General features: G+C 41.1%; 1 protein-coding gene and 1 long non-coding RNA gene across 7 annotated transcripts; one reads left to right on the forward strand and one right to left on the reverse strand.

Annotated features, from left to right (window-relative positions):
- Positions 1–1,331: 1,331 nt before the first annotated feature.
- LOC137168038 (uncharacterized) lies at positions 1,332–2,099 on the reverse strand. The gene is made up of 3 exons (XR_010924226.1): positions 1,992–2,099; positions 1,678–1,814; positions 1,332–1,467 (listed from the first exon to the last, which is right to left on the reverse strand). It is a non-coding gene; the product is annotated as an uncharacterized lncRNA (long non-coding RNA).
- Positions 2,100–3,816: 1,717 nt separating this feature from the next.
- On the forward strand, positions 3,817–20,840 carry LOC137201045 (zinc finger protein 646-like). 6 transcript variants are annotated; one of them, XM_067615879.1, is made up of 7 exons: positions 3,817–4,075; positions 7,103–7,362; positions 7,472–7,718; positions 10,880–10,969; positions 12,939–13,187; positions 13,270–13,404; positions 18,170–20,840. In XM_067615879.1, the coding sequence occupies exons 1-7, from the start codon at positions 3,818–3,820 to the stop codon at positions 18,335–18,337; spliced, it is 1,407 nt and encodes a 468-aa protein (XP_067471980.1). In that variant the 5' UTR covers position 3,817; the 3' UTR covers positions 18,338–20,840. The 6 variants fall into 6 exon arrangements, with proteins under 6 accessions (XP_067471980.1, XP_067471975.1, XP_067471978.1 ...); XM_067615874.1 differs by having other exon boundaries at positions 3,821–4,075; positions 13,270–13,452; XM_067615877.1 differs by having other exon boundaries at positions 3,821–4,075; positions 12,939–13,169; positions 13,270–13,452.
- The last annotated feature ends 839 nt before the right edge of the window (positions 20,841–21,679 follow it).

Genomic DNA, 21,679 nt, shown 5'->3' on the forward strand with positions numbered 1-21,679 from the left:
AAAACAAATTTGTAAATTTGTGGTAAGTCATGGAAGGTATTTGTGTATATCTTGTAAATGACTACAACATGCAAAAGCACTGGTATGGTCTTAAGTGATGCTCTCCAGCAGTCATATTTCAAATTCTGTTCTCATGTGATCATCTGATTGCATTTCTAACCCTTTAATTTGGCTGTCTCATCACAACTGAATGTCTACATGATGTACACACACTGTATACTACATCAGATCAGTTTTTAGCAGTAGTCCAAATATTAACGTCAGTAGCTGTTATTGAGCCTTTGAGTGACAATTCAGTGCTGTGCCAAAAGCCTTTAACCAGTATGGGTCTCTGAGGAATACTGATAATAAAGGTATCTATAGGTGCCAATATTATGTGCCAACATCCATATCTTAACATTTTAGTAATAGTTGAAGGGTGTCATACCATCATACAGAAGAATTCTGCAGTTTCTCAGCTTGATAGAAACTTTTTATAAAAAATGTGATTTAGTCATTCACAAATCACGTTTACTCAAGTTGTTCATTCAATTAATTACAAATACATTCAAGAAAAATAGAAACACTATTAAACTTTGCAATGTTCTTCAAAAAAAGCACCTAATTACTGTAAGCAAGTGATCATGTGATTTAAAATGGGGAAACTCAGTTGATTTCTATGCTGCCTTTGGTGTCTTTGTGAACTGGCCTGAAACTTAGGGAGTGTTATTCTACCAGTGTTGTAAATTAGTCTTACTTCAAGTAATTTAAACAAAATATTTAACTTAAATATTTTTTCACACATACTTGAACCCACGGTGTTACCTAGATAAGCTAGCAAAGCACACCAAAAAGGTACTCCACAGGTGTGTCACCATGAAAAGGCAGTATTGAGCTGCTATAGTGAGCACTATATTATGTAATAAACAAAACTAGTTTTGCTCCATTGCACAAATTGCTCACCTAGTGATTTCTTTTTTCAGTTTCTTTGCTTGTTCTTTTGTGCATTTGCATACGAGGTATGAAAAATATTTAAGCAGTTCCGCTTTGTTTTGTCCATTTTTGCCATTGTGAGTTTTTTTTTTATATTGACATTTTTATTTTGACACAGTATTTGTGATTTCATACATTGTACATGTTGTACATAATCTAGTTACTATTTATGTGCCAGTTATTCCGCTTATTAAAAAGTCTCTGGGTTTCGACACAAAATAATAAAATATGTGTTGTAGACTATAATATGAACTCATAATATATAACACACATCATAGCCAAAGTCTTTACCTGGAATAATGATATTAATCATGATGAAAAAATAATAAAGTCACAACTCACGTGTTCACTTTGATTTGTTTTATTTGTGTACCACACATGGAACAATGGATGACCTTGTTGTACAAACTAGATGTGTAAATAAAATCCATTCGCTTTGGCATGACAAAGTCAGCTGTTTGTTCTCTGTCCAGTAGGATTTATGGCTTTGTTGTCCTGTTGCAGAGTTGGAAGAAAAATATACCTTGGTAAATGAAGGAGTAGTTATTATCACAGTGCAGCAGACTCCAAGACTTGCCATTCTGTCCAATCCAGCACTCATCATCTAGCCCTTTCCTTTTGATTCTTCTGTACATCACTTATGCATTACCCTCTACTTTCCACTCCACCTCCCAGTAACAACGCCCAGTCAAACCCACACAGAACCTGTTTCCAGTAGTGAAATCTCTCTGGATGATCAGGATACAGCAGCTTCTCCATCACCTCTGTCACATTTCTGTTGTTCTCGGACAAAGACAGGCTTTGGTTCACTGTGTTTGGGTCCAGTGTGAGTTCACAGGCACCTAATGGGAAGAATAAAACAACACTTAACATCTGTTACATTTCTCTACAATGTAACATAATATCAGCCAGCGTCTTTACAACAAAAACGGGAATGTCACAAGCACAGGTTTTTATCTCTGTGATTGAATATGTGGTGCTTTGTTTTTATGAATCAAGGTACATAAATGCACACTCACACTTCCTTGGTCCTGATATCAGCCTCTTCCCTCCATCATGTTCCACACTGGGGTTGAGAGATACAAATCAAATTGGCTTATTCTCATTTATGAATGTTTTTTCTATGCATAACATATACATCAAAAACATTACCTCTTTGAACCACAAAGCTATCACAACCAGGTAAAGGGGCATGCGAGATGCTGTCCCATCAGCCAAAGCAAACTTGTGTCAGGAACCAGAAAACTGACTTTTATGATCGGTTTAAAAAGATCAGTAAGAAGTAAATCAGGACAAGTATATTGGGGCACATTCCTAGAACCAGGGCTTGATGGGTGTTCATCTAGTTGGACTTTCAGTTTTTTTGTTGCAGTTGCAATTGTAGTACAGTTTGGGGTATGTGGGGTAAGCAAAGTAAGGTGCTGGACAAGGCTTTTCCTACTGTCAGGGTTCATTGGCAATGATGGGGGCACCTGGAAGCACATGACTGAGAGGAAGAGCCACAATAATTGTAACAACTTAGAGGTAAGTTGTTGTCTCCTGATTGCCAGAGGAGCCACATCTTTTTACATGGTCTGTTTCAACAGACCATGTAAAAGAGTTTGATTGGTCTTCACTGAAGACCAATCAAACATAAAACATGTCCTCATAGGAGAAGTTATAATTGCTGACAAATACTGTACATTAATAAACACTTAAAATGTCCTTATGACAGCTTATAACTACATTATAGTGACTCAAGTTATTCCCATGAATATTTGTACCAACGCCGTCAGCTCACTTGTGTCTTCACCAATCTTTTCTAATGGACTGTTTTGTTATTCTAGGAAGGACTGAATAAAGAGTATCTGCTCATGACCTTGGTATCAAAGGCTAAACCAGTATGAACTTGTTGGCGGAAAACAAGTCTTGCAGAGAGATGACAGATCAGGTGGTGCAGATTTGTTATAATGGAACCATAATCACTGCAATAAAGACCAGCCTTGGAAAAGATTTATAACCAATAAACATCATCATGTACCCAAACACTCAAGTATTCTCAAATAGTCACAAGAAAGTGTTGAGAATTGATTTAACATATTGGCTTTTTAAAAAGTGTACCTTTACTGCTTGGGCTGGAGGTAAATTTCATTCTATCTGAAAAGCAGAAAGAGAATAAGCATATCAGGTTATAGACCTCTTTAAACAAAATGGTATAGGTTGAGGGTTATAAAAAATATCAATTTTTATATAATTTTAATTAATCTCATAACTTGTGCTTTACAAGCAATGAAATCAAACACAGTATCCCACATATTCTATAAATCAAATCTGGAGGCCCAGTTTCACAGCCATTAAACCCTGGATCGATGAGCTTTGACAAAAGTGTCTGATAGTTGGGGTGACTAAAAACTGTGTTTACTTTAGGATGCTGACAATGTTGCAGCTCTAATACATTTTATATTATCTTATCATTTTATCTCATTCTCCTGCTCCACTGTCTGTTGTGCACTTAGATCAGTTGACTGGTTGACTGTTAGTTAGCATTCTTCAGCTAAAATTTACCAATCACCTAGTTAAAAAAAAAGTCTTACATGCAATAAAATACAAACATTAGGCCCCTATTTCTTTTTAACCCATGTAGGCTAGAAATAAAATTGTCAAATGCTTTTGACACTGTGTACTGAGTGTTTTTTACACTCAAGCTGAATCAGTAGCTGAATATTATCAGGTAATATAAACAAAGCACACTACTCAGCTGTTTAATTATCTCAACACTGTACCAATAAATAGTATTTGCGTTCACCACAAATGCATTCTTACACTCCAGCCCAACAGGCGGCGGTAGTGCCCCGCATGCTTCGATATGTCCGCCGCCAAAAACGCTCATTTCACAGAAGAAATATTTTTCTTTTCGGAAGAAGATCCCGACAAAGCGGCCCTATTTCTTTTCAGCCAGAAAACAAGGCGAAGAATCCGAAAACCGACGATGTACGCCAGGACAAATACCGGCAGCACACATGGAGACTTTCAGGACAGAAACGGAGTGAATTATGTGACATCGACAGAGTCTTTCGGCCACTGCTCCCAATTGTTCTGGAAAAAGGATCCCAACGACTCCGGAGTAAGAAAGCAAGCTGCCACCAGCGCTAGCCAGCAAACAAATAGCTTATCAAACGGCCAATGGAGCCTTATTTTTACTGCTTACACCTTCAGCTAAGTATCTTTTTCATACAGGGCTGCTAATTGAGTGTCTGTGGTACAGTGAGGCTACGCTGTGCGACGTGAAGCTGCAGGTTGAGTCAGAGAGCATCTTCGTTAGCGTCCGGCTAACCTAACCGTCGTCATGCTGAGCGGCTCACGGCCTAGTCTCACTCCTTAGCTGCCGAGCTAAGCGGCTAGTAATTATTTGCTCCTGTATGTTGTTGCTGTTACGCCGCCGTACACGGTTTGGTGACTTTGGACGTGTAACATTATGTCCAGCGCACTCTGTCATTGTTGTGTTTTGAAGAGACGGCAGTGTGTCCGTAAAATACTTGCTATTGTAGCTAAGCCTCACCAAGCTAGGTGAATGCTAACAGACAACACTGGCCGCCTCTCAGCCGACTCGAGGACGCTTATCTACCACCGGAGCCTGTGCAGAGCAAGGCACCGCTGGAAAGCAGCGTTTCTCTTTGTTTTTAAAACTATGCGTTGAAAAGCTCGGCTCAGATATCGTGCACCGTAACGGGTTTTATTTGAGCGTTACAGCAGAGGTGTGTGTGTGTGTATGGGCCTCCAATATTGTTAGCAGCAGCGCAAAGTAAACACGGCGGGGCTGTCCCGCAGGAAACGGGAGCGGAAGACGCCCCGCGGAGGACTTTGAAAGACCTCTTTGTGATGCCAGACTGTGCGGTTCATTCATGGTCGCTCTCTCAGATTATCTGCACAGCACACACACAGACACCTACACATTCATTTATGTTTAAGCCCCCCTCCACTCAAAAATATGTTTTTCTCCTTGTTCCTTCAGTTGGATGTTTGAGCTTCACTGTGCAGAATGATGTATGTGCAGAGTTTGTTTTCATATTCATCTGCAGAAAGTAGAAAGTTTCTCTGAGCTCATTGAAAGTCCACTTTTAAGGGATGGGCCTACAAGCATGACTTGTGACATCATAAATACTTTGGGAGACAATTCTGGTCCAATGTTCAACTTCTACAAGTGTGATGTGGAAACTTGAAGCCTCCAGTGCACAAACACTGAGAATGGACTTACAGTGAAGTAGGAGACATTTAAACCTCTTAAATGAAATATATTTGCATATTTATAGATCCGAGAATTTTTAATGAGGGAGAAGGAGAAGACTTCACAAAATAATTTATATACATCTTAAAGGTCCAGTGTGTAGAATTTAGTGGCAAATGGAATATAATATTCATAATTATGTCTTAATTATTATATTATCACCTGAAAATAAGAATCACTGTGTTTTTGTGACTTTAGATTGAGCCCTTTATATCTACATGTTGCATTGCCATATTTCTACAGCGGCCCAGGACAGACAAACCAAATACTGTCTCACCATCTCCGCATGGAAGGGGAGGTGGAGGGTATTCAGTTGGTTTCAATCTGCAACCTCACTGCTAAAAGGCCACTAAATCCTAAACACTGGTCCTTTAAAACATGTCTGGAGGGGATCTTTAAAAAAAAAAATTCTACATTTGACTATGGGTGACCTTACAGGCTTCTGCTATGTTATCATCCACTGTGACACGCATACAATACTGTGTATGTATGAGGGACTTCATCTACTGAAGCACTGAATTTCCTCTCAGAAACTTCCAACAGCTTAGTTTTCTCCCATATCTGTTTTAATATATGGCAGTTTTCAGCATTCTCCAGGTGTCACTCACCTGCTGTTTCTCCCCTCATTCTCCCTTGGCCACGTGAAGTCACACACCGCATCTTTAAAATGATGATTTAAAATTACAGATGATTATCGTATTATTGTGTGACCCAGCTGGACACACGCACACCAGCACCTGGGCAGCTATTATGTGCACGTTGTCTCCCATCTCCGCCGTGGATGAGATGGGATGTCTTGGTGGCCTCTGTCACCAGTGCTCTTTCTCACAGGAACACCTGCTTGAGGCTGATTCACAGTTTTACCGTACTTAAGTACAGTGTGGTTAAGTAGTACAATGGAGTGTGATAGATAGAAACAGGTTTGTTTTGTGAACAGATTTTGTGTTCACATGTCTTAGAAATGGCTTAGAGGCCAGCTGCACATTCTTTAAGAGCTGTTTATTTCCCTCAATTGCTCAGTTGGATTATTTGAAAGGAGGTTGTAGCTCCTTGCATTCATACATATCCTTTATATTATCCTTTATTTTTGCAATTTCAGTCCTTCAATTTCTAGACCACTGTGGGATATGGAGCTCAATGCAATGCAACTTAAGAAAACAACATTTGACAACACATGTGGCGTAAAGTAATGTGCTGCAAATACAGAAATACAAACAAATGCAGACATGCTGAAAGTAGTGATTTCAGACACAACCTCGGTGTCATCACCAGTGTTACCATCATTTTTTGGTGTTTCTCAATTTGCAGCGTTTTTTGTAAATGTGTTGTCAAAGTCATGAAGATGCTTTCTTCATTTTCTCATTTGTGGTCCACTTGCATTTGCTTTTCATGTATGTAGTGCGTTGAGCACTCAGTGGATTTACTGAACAAACTTATACAATGAAAGTGAAAAGATACAGTAAAGTGATTTATATAAATATGGCGTGTCAGGTTCGGTTCAGAAATGTTATCTCTGTCTCTCTGTGATGGGGTTACTGGGCTGGTCAACTGCGTCCATGTGTTGGTTTGTTAGTTTAAAGCCATATTTTATTTCTTGGTTGGGAATTTTATTAAGCACGTTTTTTACTTTGTCCTCTATCATTGTTGCCACTCAGTGTGTCTCTGTCAGCAGCAACCTCCAAATAACAAATGATTGTATTTGATGACATTACACTCAAAAGTGTTACGTGTGGTTGGATGTAATATTATAAATGCTATACCACTTTTTAATTCAACAATCGCCAGGAAGATAATGAATGAATCGGTAATGAAAGCGTTAGTTGCAGTTGTAGTACTGAGTTTTAATGAATTCTTCTCCTCTCACAGCCAAGTTCGACCATCAGCTGGTGTGATCAGCTCCCTTCCTCTTCAGCCGCACTCTCAACCTCAAGCCTCTCCTCAGCGTCGCTCTCTAGCTCCAGTCTCTCCTTGGAATCCCGAGCGCCAGCGCCACCACCAGCAACAACAGCGTCAGACGACATGGAATCGGATGAGAGGCCGTACGTCTGCGACTTGTGCACTTGCGCCTACAAGCACGCCAGCTCCCTGCTCAACCACAAGCTCACCCACAAGACCGGGGACTTCAGGTAGAGACTCTTTTTAGATACACGAGTAAGATGCTCTCACCTTCCAGGTACTGTTGAAAACATTCTTCACCTCTAACCTTTTTACACCAATTTTATCTCCAAAACTCAGGTGTGACTTTTGCAGCAAGCCCTACACCAACTACATGTCCCTGCGTAACCATATGCGAATCCACGGTCAAAAGCGCTACATGTGCGACCTGTGCGGGAAGGCCTTCCGCCTGGCCCGGTACCTCCGCAACCACCAGAGGATCCACGATGACGGACCAAACCGCTTTGACTGTCCCTCCTGCTGCAAGAGCTACAGGACCATGCTGGAGCTGGCTCAGCACCGTTGTACCGCTGCTGCGTCCAACCAGGTGGGTCTGTGTGAGATGCTGCTGTGAAAGGAGTGGATGATTGGGTTTGAGGGATGAGGGTAATATTTCTGCAAACCCTGAGAGCTAGCAACAGTTATATTTGAATGAAATGTAATGAGATATTTAGATGTAGGACTTTTGTGATTGCAACATAAAAGTACAGAATGTGATTGATGCTGTATTTAAGTTTATGGATCACTCTTCCTTGTAGAGAAGATGAGCAAAATCTTTGCTGATAGCATGCTGTGCTCTGATCAGCTGTTCCTCTATAAAGACTTTTCCTGTGCTCCTCTCTTCTCTTCTGATTTACAAGCAGCTGGCGTATGAATCTTCAATCTTAACAGTAGTATATTGTGTATAAATTCTGGCATTGAATAAATCACGGAAATCAATTAACCTATTGAATCCATTGTTCAGTGAGTAAACATGGTACTGAAAGTACAGTGTGTTTGGTACAGGATGACATACCTTTACTGAAGATGGAAGTCTTTAAAAGCAAATGTATAGTTTCATTTAAAAACAGGCTCAGTAATTTCCTTTACTGGCGGGGCACTGTAGTTAACAAGTGTTACTTAGACAGGAGGATATAGTGCATTCGTTGGGGCCTATTTTCAGTTGGGGATTAATACACAAGTAAAATATAGAGTATCATCTTTTTTTTTAAATGCAAAAAAATCAACACAATTTTCAGCTCTTCAGTCTTAACATGCAATGAATGACTTTTTCAATTTACAACATTTTTATTTTAATACTTGTATTTTATTAGTGGTTTGTCACTTTCCACCGATACAAATTCATCATCACTTTTTTTCCCCCCACTTTGGAAAGTCCCGTTCCCCTGCTGTGCAGCCTTGTCACTGCTAACTCTGCTGTTGAGGAGCGTGTAGACAGCAGTGAGTGACATTTGTGACACATGGTGTCACTCGCTGCTGATTTTTATCTACCAGCAAGGAGCTTCATCAGGACAGGGGGGGGGGTGTAATATCTGTCACAGTATCAAGCCCAGCTCCATGTAGGCAGCCTGACAAACCAGAGGGTGCCGCCAGTGCAACAGACTGGAGTCCTCCCAGGCTTCTCTCTAGCAAACACAACCTGTTGTGTTGATCTAAACACATGACCGAGTCAGAGAAGCCACCCCTGAGCCACCCGTGTGCATTTGATGTAATAATAAAGTATCCATCAGTGTTATTTCTTCTTTAAAGTGACCATTGATTGACATTGCAAAATAATGGTCTGAAAAGCCTCCATTAGTCTGCTGTATACCTCCTTGCATCACTCTCAGCACTCTGCTAGAGGGCTCTACCTGTTCACTGTGCAGCACACCATGTGTGTCCAGCGCTGACATGTTGCTGCTTTAATCGAGGAGGTGGGGGACGATGTGCTTCAGCCTGCAGGAGGCAGAGGGCTCGTGCTGTGCAGTGACTCCCGGAGTGGCAGCAGAGAAGGCTGCAGCTGCAGTGTTTTAAACTTTAATGTTCAGGTTATTATTAGACTGCTCTGCTCACCTGGTCTTGCTTTTTCCACTTGAGTGATGTCAAACCACACTGATCCACTATACTGATGGATTGCTGCTGCACAGCTACCACTGTATTGTGTCTGAATATCTGTTATGAACAAACGTATCTTTTTGAGTTTGAAAGACTAAAAACCCATTATTAATACTACCAAACTGATTAAGACCAATGAATTGTGTGGTCCTATATGTGTGTGTGATGGTGCGAGGGTCTGTGTGGGAAAGTGATAGTGAGTTGTTAACTAACACCTTGTCTCAGCCATAATCTGACGAGTTTTATCTGCTGCTGCTATGACGATGTGTTGTGTTATTTGTTCAGAGGGTGTGTGCAGTGTTTCCACTGGTGTGAGGGTCATTTGTGGGGGTGGAGGGGGATTTTTACAGTACATTAACACTAACTGTATGAAATCAGAATTTAGATGGTAATTACTGAATGAAATGAATGAATAACACATAACAAAAATGAAAAAACATAATTTTGCAGTGTATAAAATACTGTAAAAAAACCAATGTTAAAGCAGTAAATGAGAACCTCCTCCTCCTTGTTAACAACACAAGGTACTAACGAGGAGCATCACACTACACTCAGATTAATCCTGTTTATACATTAACCTCATAAAGGCGGAGAACTCACGAGGGACAGATTTGAAAAAAGAGGTGCCAAAAGTGAAGCAGCAGAGGTATCCGGACTTTAAAAGTATGGGTCAAGCTTCAAAAAGAAGATTGAAAAGTTAAATAAAGCTTTGAATTCAGTTCTCTCAAAAAAGAAAAGTCACAGTAGTAGTTCAAACTTTTTTTTGTATGTGGTTGCGGGTTGTCTGGGGACATTCTGCGTTTATAAACTACATGCAACAGTGGATTATGCTGCAGGAAACTTAAATGCTTTGTCATGGAGTTTCAGCCAGCTGCGTCAGACCTGCAGCACACTCTCTCACTACTGTTAGCTACAGTAGCTAGAAGCTCATATGGGTCCAGCTCATGTTAATTGATACATGATATCAGTAGAAATTATTGTAATGTACAAATATAAATTCATGTACTTTTGTAGGGCTTATTGTCCCTGCTGGTTTCTGTAATTCTTTGACCGTTATGACTGTGAAAAAGGTTTTCAGTTGCATTTTCTGTTGTATAAAAACTTCATGTGTGAAATAGGGTGTAGTTCCCCTTTAATATGACTTGATGTATGGAAACATTTCAGAAAGGATTTGACATCATTTATGTTTCTGTGGTTAAGCTGTGGCACAGATGGCCCTATGTCGGGGAAACACTGGTGTGTGTGTGTGTGTGTGTGTGTGTGTGTGTGTAGATATGCATGTATTGCAAGGCATATTTTGTATTGTTTGCTTTGATTAAGTGTGTGCATGTATTCTAGCACATTTTTCTTGAACCTCTGTCCTCTCTCCAGCTACAGTCTCACAAGCATCCTGCTTGGAAGAACTTTCTGCCAACCCTCCTGTAGTGAGAGCGTGCTGTGGAGTTAGGGTTAGACCAGGGTTAGGATAAGTTTAGGGAAAGGGTCAGGGCTTAGAGGTCAGGCAATTACTTATTATTAAATTCGGTGGATTTTCAAGTATAGTAATCCAAATTTATGTGTGTGTGTTTGTGTGTGTGTGTGTCTGTGTGCGTGCGTGTGGGGTTGGTTCATAAGAACCGGTTCAACTGCCCGTCCTGCTTTAAGAGCTACCGAACCATGCTGGACCTGGCCCAGCACCGCTGCAGCGCCGCGGCCAAAAACCAGGTTGGTGTGAGCGTGAGTGAGCATGTGTGTGTGTCGTGTGTGAGTGTGTGACACAGACTCGGTAAGGTTGAACTGTAGCTGGGAGTAGGGGCCAACATGAACAGGAGTTTTAGATGTGATGGCAAAATCCCAGTAAGTGAAACTGATGGTTGAGCCTGCCTCTGACGTAATGCCTCCAACTACTTTTACAATGTTACTTTTACACAGAAAATCGTCAGTTCTTTTTACTTGGTGCTGGATTTACCAAAAAAGTTAAATTATTACCGTACTGGTGGCAGATAGAGGATGATGATGATTAACGGCTGTCAGAGCAGGTGTCTGACCATTACATCTAAAAACCCATACACTATTTACTTTTGAAGTGGTTTAAACGCATCAAAGTGAGGAAAATTCTATTTCCCTACAACATGGGTCTTATTTTCATATTTTTCACTACCATTAGCAAGGCTGGATAACCACCTGGGGCCCCTTAGTGAGTTAATCTGGCCCTCACCATTAGGCACAGCTTGGTCATCACCAATCACCAGCTAATCAGAAGTACTTATTTTGGAAGATAACATTATATGTTACCATACAATGTCTTTTTGATCATCCACTGCATTGTGGGGCTGGGTGTTATGGCCAAAAAAAATAAAATCTTGGTTTTTATATATTTATTTTTCAAGCTTGAGGATGATTGAACAAAATGAATAGAAGACCTACACTACCTGCCAGGCTGTCATTGTTACGCATATTCAAAAAATCCAGTTTTTCCCAAACAGCCATGGACTAATAATCAGTTTCAGCATAGACAGAGCAGAAACGTCTGCTCACTAATTGATCTGTCTATGTCTAGCTAACGTTCGCTACCTAGTAGCTAGAAACAAACTGAACAAAATAGAATCTGCAAACTGTTCAGTCAACTCCCAGCGCTTCAACTCTTGTAACCAGAGAGACAAACACAAATTGAAAGCACAGATCAGTGTGCAGAGTTATTTCCAGTCTGTCGCTCTCGTAGACGTGACCATTAAATTCATTATGAGGCAGTCAGAGCAGTTAACCACCTGGAGACCTTCATGTCACTGTTTACAGCACGGTCATGACACAAGATGGCTAATGTAGCAGCTATCATCTGCATTACATTTTGACCAAAAATAACCTTTTGTGCATGTTATATTAATTAATCAAATTAATTGATTAATTGTCTATCTGACTTCATTGTAAAGCTGTGTCTTATAGCGTCTCCATATCCCACCGTCCACTGACTGGAGAGCTTAGTGAGTAACGTGTTCACATGTCTGACACAAATGATGCTCCAAACTACCAAAATAAGACCTAGGTTGTAAAACAGAAAACCAGAATTTTCCTTCTTGGCTCAAGTTTGAGGTATGAAGAGTTCAAGCTTACTGTAGCTGTAAATCTTGAGGGAAAAGTTCAGGGACAGGGTTAAGATTCAAATTAATGTCAGCCAAATGACTTCATTTGTCAAGGTGACAGGTTAAGTCGATGCAGAGAAGACGAAGGGCAAGACTAGCATCTTCAGTTGTCATGGTTACAGAAGATAGACAGGTTCATGTTAATGTCTGTAGAGCTATGATTTCTAGATTTGGAAGAATTAAATGTTTGTGTGAGTGTATCTGTTTGTGTGTACAACGTGACCACTCCATCTCCTCATTAATAGGTCTAAAGGAAGATAGGGTAGTAAGTTTAAACATTTCTCAAAAGGTCATGAGTCTGTGAGACAGAATTCAAATCCATTAACTTTTACACTGAACAGCCGAAGAAACCGCAAGCATCTGATTCAGTGTGGAACAAAAGCGCTCATCACATTCATCCGTCACCTCTCCTTCGCTCTTTTATCTCCTCACTTTCGTCATAAACTGCATGAATGTAGCACCAACAGCGCATAAAGACAAATGATTTTTTTTTTTTAAATCCCTCTTCCTCTCGTCTCTGTCCATCTGCTCTCCTCCCTCCTCCTCCCATGCAGTCTGGTGGCAGTCGTCGTTCCAATTTCTCCAACAATCCTCGCCGTCAGCAGCAGCAACAACAGCAGCAGCAGCAACAACAGCAGCAGCAGAACAATGCCACGTCCATGATGCAACCGCAGCATGGAGGACATGGCCAGCAGGAACCTCTGCCCTCCCACTGCGTCTCCCCCATGTCCCAGGGAGGGCAGGGCGGCGGCGTGGCCAGCCAGCCGGTGCCTGACCCGCATCAGGTAGGGAGGAGATATCAGGTTCGTTATCCGTTATCGGCTCATTTGATGGTTTTGTTGGTGCTACTAGAGAGTGTATTGAACCTCTTCTTGTCTTTGCCAGCAGGGCCGTCCCAGCTCGGTGTCGTCCCAGAGTAGCCAGCAGAGCATGAGGAGCTCGTCCTCCAACAAACACGTCTCCTCCTCCAGCGCCACCCCGTCCTCCTCCTACTCCCTGCTCCAACCCCTGGTGCCTGAGGTAAAGGAGATGAGCTCGGGATACACTAGGCTGAGCGCCAACCCCATGGTAGGAGAGAGAACCGCCACCCATCCGCCGTCCGCTATCTGCTGGCTAGCTGCCTTCTCCCTGTCTGCCTACTAACATCAGGACAAAGCCACTAATGCTTTAACATGATGTGTCCACCAGGAGCCTCTGCCCACAGCTCAAACCTGTCCTCACATTGACTGGATAGGAAAAACACACAGATAACGTAGTAGTGAGATATCTGAACAGTCACAACAGATGGTTTGTCAGATGTGTGACTGCTGGCTATAGAGACTCCTGGTGGATACAGTCTTAGTTCTCTTCTTAAATCTTTTGGGTGTCAGTCTGCTGTACTCATTTAAAAATATTCTTGGGGCACAGATGGAAATGGGTTTCTACAGCGCATTGTACAACAACAACTCCCTTAAATCATCAAATGTCCCGTCACTACAACCTCACCAGTTGTCCACGTTAAATCAAGGGCTGCAGAATCAAAGCTGCTGGCTGCATAATGTCCTTTTCAGCTGCAGCAGGCAGCAGTTTTCTCTAAAAACACACTGTACACTACCTGCTCAGCACCATATGGCAAACAGACACAGTTAGCTGTAGACTAGCCGGTGAACAGAGCTAAAACAGAGTGAATATTGGACTTACTTGTTGGTTGGTATACAAAAAAGAAACAATCTGTCAGGTCAAACCACTGTTGCCCAGTGTAGCGCACTGTATAAAATGTTAATGCTGTGAAAGAGAACAGTGAGCGTTCTCCAAATGCAACTGCTTGATGTGGAAATCAGTAACTGTTTTCTAACAAGTTAGTCATAACAACTTGCCCCCCAAGTGGCACGTTTGATTTTGTAGCCGTAAAAGACAGTATGTATGGATTTGCTTATTGAAAAGGTAGCGAGTGGATTGTGTCTTTTTCCAAATTCAAAAACACCAACAGAGTGGCAAATCTTTCTGTACGTAGACAATTAAGCATTAGCTTATGGTGCATGTCATTTTCCAGCCTCATGAGGTGTAACTCAACAACAATCAAATATTGTCCAACAACTGCTGCCAGTAAGAAGTAGTTGGAATCTCTAAGTTAGACTTTGAAGCACATCATATCATATTTATATATACATATATATTTATACATATATATTTATTTTAATGAGGATATCTGGACCTCAGAGCTGAGCAGCAGCTTGTCCTGCCAGTGTTTAGAACTCCAACATAAGCTTATGTTAGCTCAGCAGCCAAAAAGCAGACAGAGAAATCATTAGATAACATGACTCACCAGCAGTTTGTCATTATTAATCAGTGGAAAGCTACGAAGCAGTCATCACTTGATAATAATGCCACTTCATGATGAAATGATTATGTTTAAGAATAGTTAAGAAGTTGTTTTGTGTATCTCATTAATGTTTCTATTGTCTCACTAAATGTGAGCGAAAATTGGTCTGTAAAAGTTCTTTAAATTCCAAGAAACGAATGAAGTAAAATCCTGATATAATATTCAATTCTGCCCTGGTGAAACAACTGGATATATGTTTTTCATCACCCTATTTTCCTTCCATATGTCATTATTTCCTTAAAGCTTCCTTAGTCTGATATAATATGTGTAATAGTGATACTATCATCATCAGCTTCCTGATAGTGGCATCCATTAGCTTCAGTAGGAAGGATTAGAACTGTAGCAGTAATAACCTGTGTTTAGGGTAGTCTGAGCATCATAACTCAGTGGATGGGGTGACTGTTTCACTTGGCGGTAGGAGCTCTCTAACACTACTAACTTGGGGCTGTGCTGCTGACTTAGTTCTGCCTTTCACTCTTTACACTAATCATTCACTCAGTTTGCGTTGTACATCTTTATGTTGTAGTTTGGGCTGCACACAAACCTTTAATCAATCATATTGACGTAGATGCTAGAGATGGGAAGATTGACTCGCCGGTATAAACATTCACAATGTTAAAAAAAAAAGAGAAAGGAAAGTGTTCACCGGATACAATTTGGGATGAACTTGCGAAGCATCGTTTCTAACATCGTTTTGTGTCAGTAAAATCAGATTTTTTAAATTTATAATTACTAGTACAGGCCTTGTCCCTTTATTATTTAGAAATATGAATAATATTTTGTGACCAATAATTTGATATTTAGATCGATTCCTCCTTTCTAAACTGTTTCTCAAGCATGCTAGCATGCTAAAGCTAAGTGATGCACTGCCAAAACGTTGCCCTTCTAGAGAAGTTGCGCCACACGTCAGAATAAGTGGATTATTAAACTATTTTGACAGTAATCGTTTGGGTCACGGAGCATATGCATGTAAACTAGAGACACTACAAAGGACTTGTGAAAAAGCCTTTTTGTGAAAGTATGTCTTAGAAGTCAAAAAGAGAGGTCATAAATGAGATGCTTACTGATCTGCAGTACTTGAGAAACAAATATGTAAAGTAAAAATGGCACTTTTTTTAGTTCATTTATGATTTGCTGTATGCGTAAGAAATAAACCCAAACTCTGCCATATTGAATCTGTACTGCATGGCATTGAGTTGCATTGTATCCAGTTGAACTGCGTTGTGTTGACTTGCAGTAGGAGTGAATGGTATTGTATTGGTTGCTGCTTCATATGTATCTTTAATGTATTGGATCGTTGGCAATGCATCCAGACGCGTATCACATCAGCCTCAGTGACTACTTTTCACAAAGTAATGTTTTTTTCCCCTTATTCCGAAAAAGACAATATTCCTACTAAGTTGTTTACATGTCTAATGAAAGTGAATGCTCCAGTGGGAAGGAGAATCACAAGATCTCCGCAGACAGTGAAGTAAACCAGCGAGTGACAAACATTAGTGCGCTGCTGCCTGATATTTATTAATGATATTGATGTGACTGATATTATAAATGTATAGTGACAGGCACATCCAGTACCCAGGTTGTCCCATGATGTTTACTACACTGCTGAGTGTTTTTGGTGCATCACACTGAGTCATCACGGTCAGTCCATGACAGCATGTCAGGATAAGAACCAATCCCCTCCGTCCCCGTCGTGGAGAAGGCGCGCTCTGTTTTTCCAGCCCGCCCTGAACATCTCTCCACTCTCCTCCTCATTCCTCTCCTCTGTCTGCCTTCCTGCTCCAGCACATGTCATTCTGCCTGTGCAGGGGTGCGTTACACAACCAGCCCGTCATGCATCTCAATCCCAGCCTTGCAAACTGTCGGCTAGTTGGTTTGTTTACTGACTGTAAACAGTCAAGAAGCCTTGTGTCGCAAACTGCGGTTAAAACTCCAGTCTGCTGTATACATGGTCAAAGAATGCTCCTAAAACCTGAAAAATATCAACATATCCCACAAAAAATGCTACTATCAAAATAATTCGGAATATCCAAACGGAATATGCCGTTAACATGACCCGTATCAAATTTGGAATATTGTCATATTCGGAATAATAGTGGAATATTAGTGTGCATGTAAACCTAGTCAGTGATGGAGATGCACATCTCTAGTTGATGCATCAAGTTTGATTTAATAATTGTGTTCCTCAAATCTTCAAGTTAATGTTGCAATAAAAAGTGTGAGGTGATATTCAGTCATCTCAGAGGTCTTCTATACTAACAGTCTGATAAAAGTGTTTTCCTACATAATATATTTAAGTATAATAGATCTGCATGAAGAGAAAATACTTTTTTCTTTTTTCTTGTCACTATTATACAAAATCAATACCAGTAACATTTGTAAATCTAACAGCGGTCAAGTAGTGAGAACAGAGAAATGATAATGACATTGATGATGCAGATTGTATCTGTTTGTTTTAGAATACATGAATGTAGATTATGTAGATGTATCATAGTCTCATCAGGACATCATGTCCCACACTGAGAGATTCTACAATATCTAATTCAATGAAAATTCAATTTAAAGGACAATTCCACCGTATTAAAAGCTGGATTTTATTTTTCTCATTTTAACAATAGAGCTGCAATGATTAGTCAATTAATTGCTCAGTTGCCAACTATTGAATTGATCAACAACTATTTTGATAATTGAGTAATTGTTTTGTGTAATTTTTTTAAGAAAACGTGCAAATTCCAGTTTCTTCAGTCCTCTATGACAGGTTGATCACACTGTTCTCACCAAGTCAGTTCCTGTGATATAAGAACACAGCAACATCTGGAGAATAAACCCGTCTGATGATCTCACAGCTGGTGTTTCTTTCTCCATCAGATCTTCTTGTAGTGACGTCAACAATAACAATCCAGAACTCAATGAGATGAACGTAAATCAGACTTTATATTTAGTGATTTTGAACATGTCAGTTAATATTGTAACATCAGCAGGACAGGGAGTGCATCTTGATGATATCTTGGAAGTAAACCTGCAGACACGCTGAAGATTTGAGGCCTAATGACAACAGATCAGATGATGAAGCTCAGTTTGTGCAGCCCTGCTCTTCATACTCTACACCCTCATTGTTGCTCTAGTTTTGTGCGTGTGTGTGTGTGTGTGTGTGTGCGTGCCATGCTGTTGAGGCATCAGTGTGGCAGTTTTTCTTAACTCGTCTACACCTCATTCATATGAACTTCATTGCTTCAGATGTTATTTTATCTGACAAGTCATTCCACTGATACTGATGTTTTACTCTTCTGCCCATTCTTCTCTCTCCACCTCTTCTCCCCATCTCCTCTTGTATAACTTTCACACGCTGATTCTCTCTTTCTCTCTCTCTCTCTCTCTCTCTGGCTCTTACCTCTCCCTCCCCCCCCCCGCCTCGCCCTACAGCCGAAGCACCAGGACACTTTCTCTCTGGCCCCCCAGCGTCCCCTCACCACCATCAACCCCATCAGCCACTCCCTCCATCCGAACGGAGCGCCCACGCTCAAGCCTTCCCCCGTGCCACGCACCATCCAGGCCATGCCCTGGGAGCAGCGCTCTCTCTACAATCAATGAAACCCCCCGGGAACCAACCGCCCCCTTCACGTCACGTCCAACACCACCCCTACACACCCTCCTACTCCCCCCCCCTCCTCCAGACCCAGCATCAAGGATAGAGGACGTCAGCTGCCCCAGTCTTTGGATGCCGGATGCCCCCCTCTTCTGCCTCACCCCTCCTTTGGAACGTTGTGTTTGGGAATGGGGAAGGGCACCATTGAGAACTAGTTGAGATTGATTACTGAGTAGTTAGGTTTTAAAAAAATGTGTTGCCTTGACCCTCATGTATGATCTATGCCATGTACTGGATATAAGTTAAAATGTCTGTCCTTTCACTAAGAATTTATCTCCCCATCCTCGTCTCCCACTCTAGTTATGAAAATATCTATCCTTCCCATTATAAATAGTGTCTCTCCCAACCCCCCCCCCCCCCCCCACCCGCCCCCCAACCCTCTTTTCCATATGTTAAATGAAAGGCTATTTTTATCAGGAGTGTTTTCCACCACTCGTCCAAACCCTGAACGACAAGGTCACAGGGCGCCAATTTGTCAAAGTAAATGTCACAGAATTCTCCCTTCAGTCTGATATGTTTTTGAACATAAAACCCAACTTGTTTTGTCAAATGAGGCTTCTGGAAAGGAAAGGAGAAGGGGTAACATGAACCTTTTTTTGTTTTTTTTGTTTTTTGTTTTTTTGGTTAAACGTACCCCTTCATCGTGCTCCAGAATGAACATTGTGTATATTGTGCGTTAGGAGGTGTCATGACTGTTTCAGAATGCCGTTTCCGTTCTCTCTGATGTTACAGCGCCCACACCTCTCATCTCAGAGCATCAACAGCGAGGAACCCGCTGCAAAACATTTCGAAATGTGTGTGCCAGTTTGGCTTGTCAGCGTTTGTGAAGACTGAAGGACCTCCTCATTACCCAGCCAGAACCACCGACCAGGACAGTTTGGCACGGTTACCTTCTTTTAACACACAACTGAAAGCTCACTTTTTTTTTTTTTTTTTTTCTAAAACTCACATTTGATTGGTGGCTTGTTGTTACTGTAGTTTTAATAATAATCTGTTGGCTGGGAATCAAATCTAGAAGATAACAAAACAAGTCTCCATCCCATTTTTTTTTTGTTCCAACCTGACTGTTAACATGTTCGTTCCTTTCACTTTAAAGCACTTTAAGACGAGTGCTGTATAATTATTACTCCGCCACCCACCCACACCCCCACCCTGTATCTAGAGCTGTGTTGACTGTGAAGATGTAACATTGCCTTACATCAAAACCTCATCACGACTCACCCAGCGGTTTACGCCAAGCATCGCACGATCACCAGTGACTTAGCAGCAGTCGTGTGCGACGCGGCTGCATCTGGAAGCTACAGTGGCCAAAATACAGTACGTGTGCAGCTCTGAACCTCCCCCTCCTCCACCCACCCACCTCCACCTCAACTCCACCACACCCTTCCAGTGTTGCTTTTCCTGTAGAGAAAACATCACACCTGCATCTCACTGCTCCCAGGATGGATTTAGTTAACACCTACCTGCAGGGTGTTTCAATAAGCAGCCAAACACAGTTGGCCAGATAACTCCAAATAAATCCGTTATGTGACGGATTGGACGGTCGGCCAAAAGTTCCAGGTCAACTTGATTAAAGGGCGAGTCCGTTATTTTTGAGTTTCTGAGGTTTTTATATCCTCAAAAACTCCATATGTAATCAAATCTGAAAATTCAAATTTTGGTGGAAGTACATATGTTTTAGTGTCAAAATGCCAATCTTCCAAGCCCTTCTAAAAACTGTTTTCCTCACGTGACCTGACGTAGGTTTCTGCATGATGACGTCGCTACATATAAACGCCCTAGCCTGCCTATCCAGTAGCCACGGAGACGGACGGAGCGCTCACTGTTGCTGCTGCTCAGAGTTTAAAAAAAAAAAACAAACAAACTCTGAACTCTCCTCCAACCAGTGAACAGCTCCAGATCAGAGCAGAATCTGTTTTGTGTCACCACCTCTGCTCCTTGGCTCTCAGCTCCGTCCGCTGCATTTCTAAACATCTACACACTCAGACTCAGCACTGCGACATCGCTCGTAGTATATCTGGACAATTTTTTGTGCTCTAACTTACAGTAAACAAGTATGTTAGGAAGACACTGTCAGCGAACTGTGTGTGTGGTGGTGGTGGGGGGGATGGGGTGGGGGGGTGCGGGGGGGGTTAGCACGTCACTGCTTTTTTGCTATTGGCTGATTTGGCGTTTCCATTTGAACAACCCAGAAAGGAACGCAGGTGGAGTCATCCTTTAACAGTTTAATCATGGATCCAATATGTAGTTCTGTTGGAGGTTATCTCGCTAACATGGTGTTCATTGAAATACCCACAATTCTACTGACATTGTATTTTCTCTTTTTAAAGTTGTTTCTATTTTTATTCATGACATGTTTTCATTGTTGCTTTCTCTCTCCTTGTAAAGTGTCTTTGAGTATTTAGAAAAGTGCTATACAAATAAAATGTTTTATTATTATCACCATCAGTGCTGGTTTTCTTATGTAAAAGACTAACGTATCAGACTAAAGTTCTGCAGCTGTCTCATGTCTTCTCAGATGTTTTAACAATTCAAAACCTGATTTAGAAATGTTTATGATAACCAGAAACATGCTCAACTTTCAGGCTAACACAGATAAGTGCTCAGGATGATGGAAAGTTTTCATCCACAGTTTTGTGCCATCTAAACCTCATCTGCTGATGAAGAACATGTGATACACTTAAAAGCTCCACAGCACACAAGTAAGTGAACTTTGAGTGACCAAAATATATCTTCTTTTCCACTTGAACCCCCTTCTTCAGTAGGATTTTATGTTCATTTGTTGATGGTGCTGAGATTGAAAACAGCCACCAGAGGGCATCATGTCTCAGTAATTAAACTAGATACAGAGTGACAGTTCAGATCTTTCACTATTACTGACTCAACTAAACACATGCTTAACACACTCTAATCAAATATTAACTGTTGTTGAAGAAAATACAAGTTAACAAGCCAATAAACACAATCAGAAGTCACTTTATGTTTCCAAAAGTCCCCAACAGCCAACCACAGAACTCCTGAAAGCACAAATATCCATTAATACCTTCGGAAGAAGATTAGTGCCATGTGAAAGAAATATTTGATCTCTGAGTTTAAAGTCAGAATTTTGACTTCATTCTCAGTATTCTGAGTTTAATCAGAACTCAAAGTTTTCACACGTGGCCTTAATCCTCTTCTTTAAATACCACTATATCAGAGTGAAACAGACTTTAGTTCAGTCCTGTTGATGAATCTCTACTACACAGCAATGTTTCATCCCAAAACTATAGAGGCTCTGAGAAGGAATT

Source organism: Thunnus thynnus, chromosome 17 (assembly GCF_963924715.1).
Source record: "Thunnus thynnus chromosome 17, fThuThy2.1, whole genome shotgun sequence".
Taxonomy (NCBI): Eukaryota; Metazoa; Chordata; class Actinopteri; order Scombriformes; family Scombridae; genus Thunnus; species Thunnus thynnus.

What these genes read in the sequence shown, in the direction of transcription:
- LOC137201045 (XM_067615879.1), top strand. Translation starts at nt 3,818, where the DNA reads ATGTCCGCCGCCAAAAACGCTCATTTCACAGAAGAAATATTTTTCTTT. An exon ending in AGGTAGGGAGGAGATATCAG is followed by an intron (nt 13,188 to 13,269) that starts GTTCGTTATCCG and finishes TGTCTTTGCCAG; the next exon opens with CAGGGCCGTCCCAGCTCGGT. An exon ending in TCCAACCCCTGGTGCCTGAG is followed by an intron (nt 13,405 to 18,169) that starts GTAAAGGAGATG and finishes CTCGCCCTACAG; the next exon opens with CCGAAGCACCAGGACACTTT.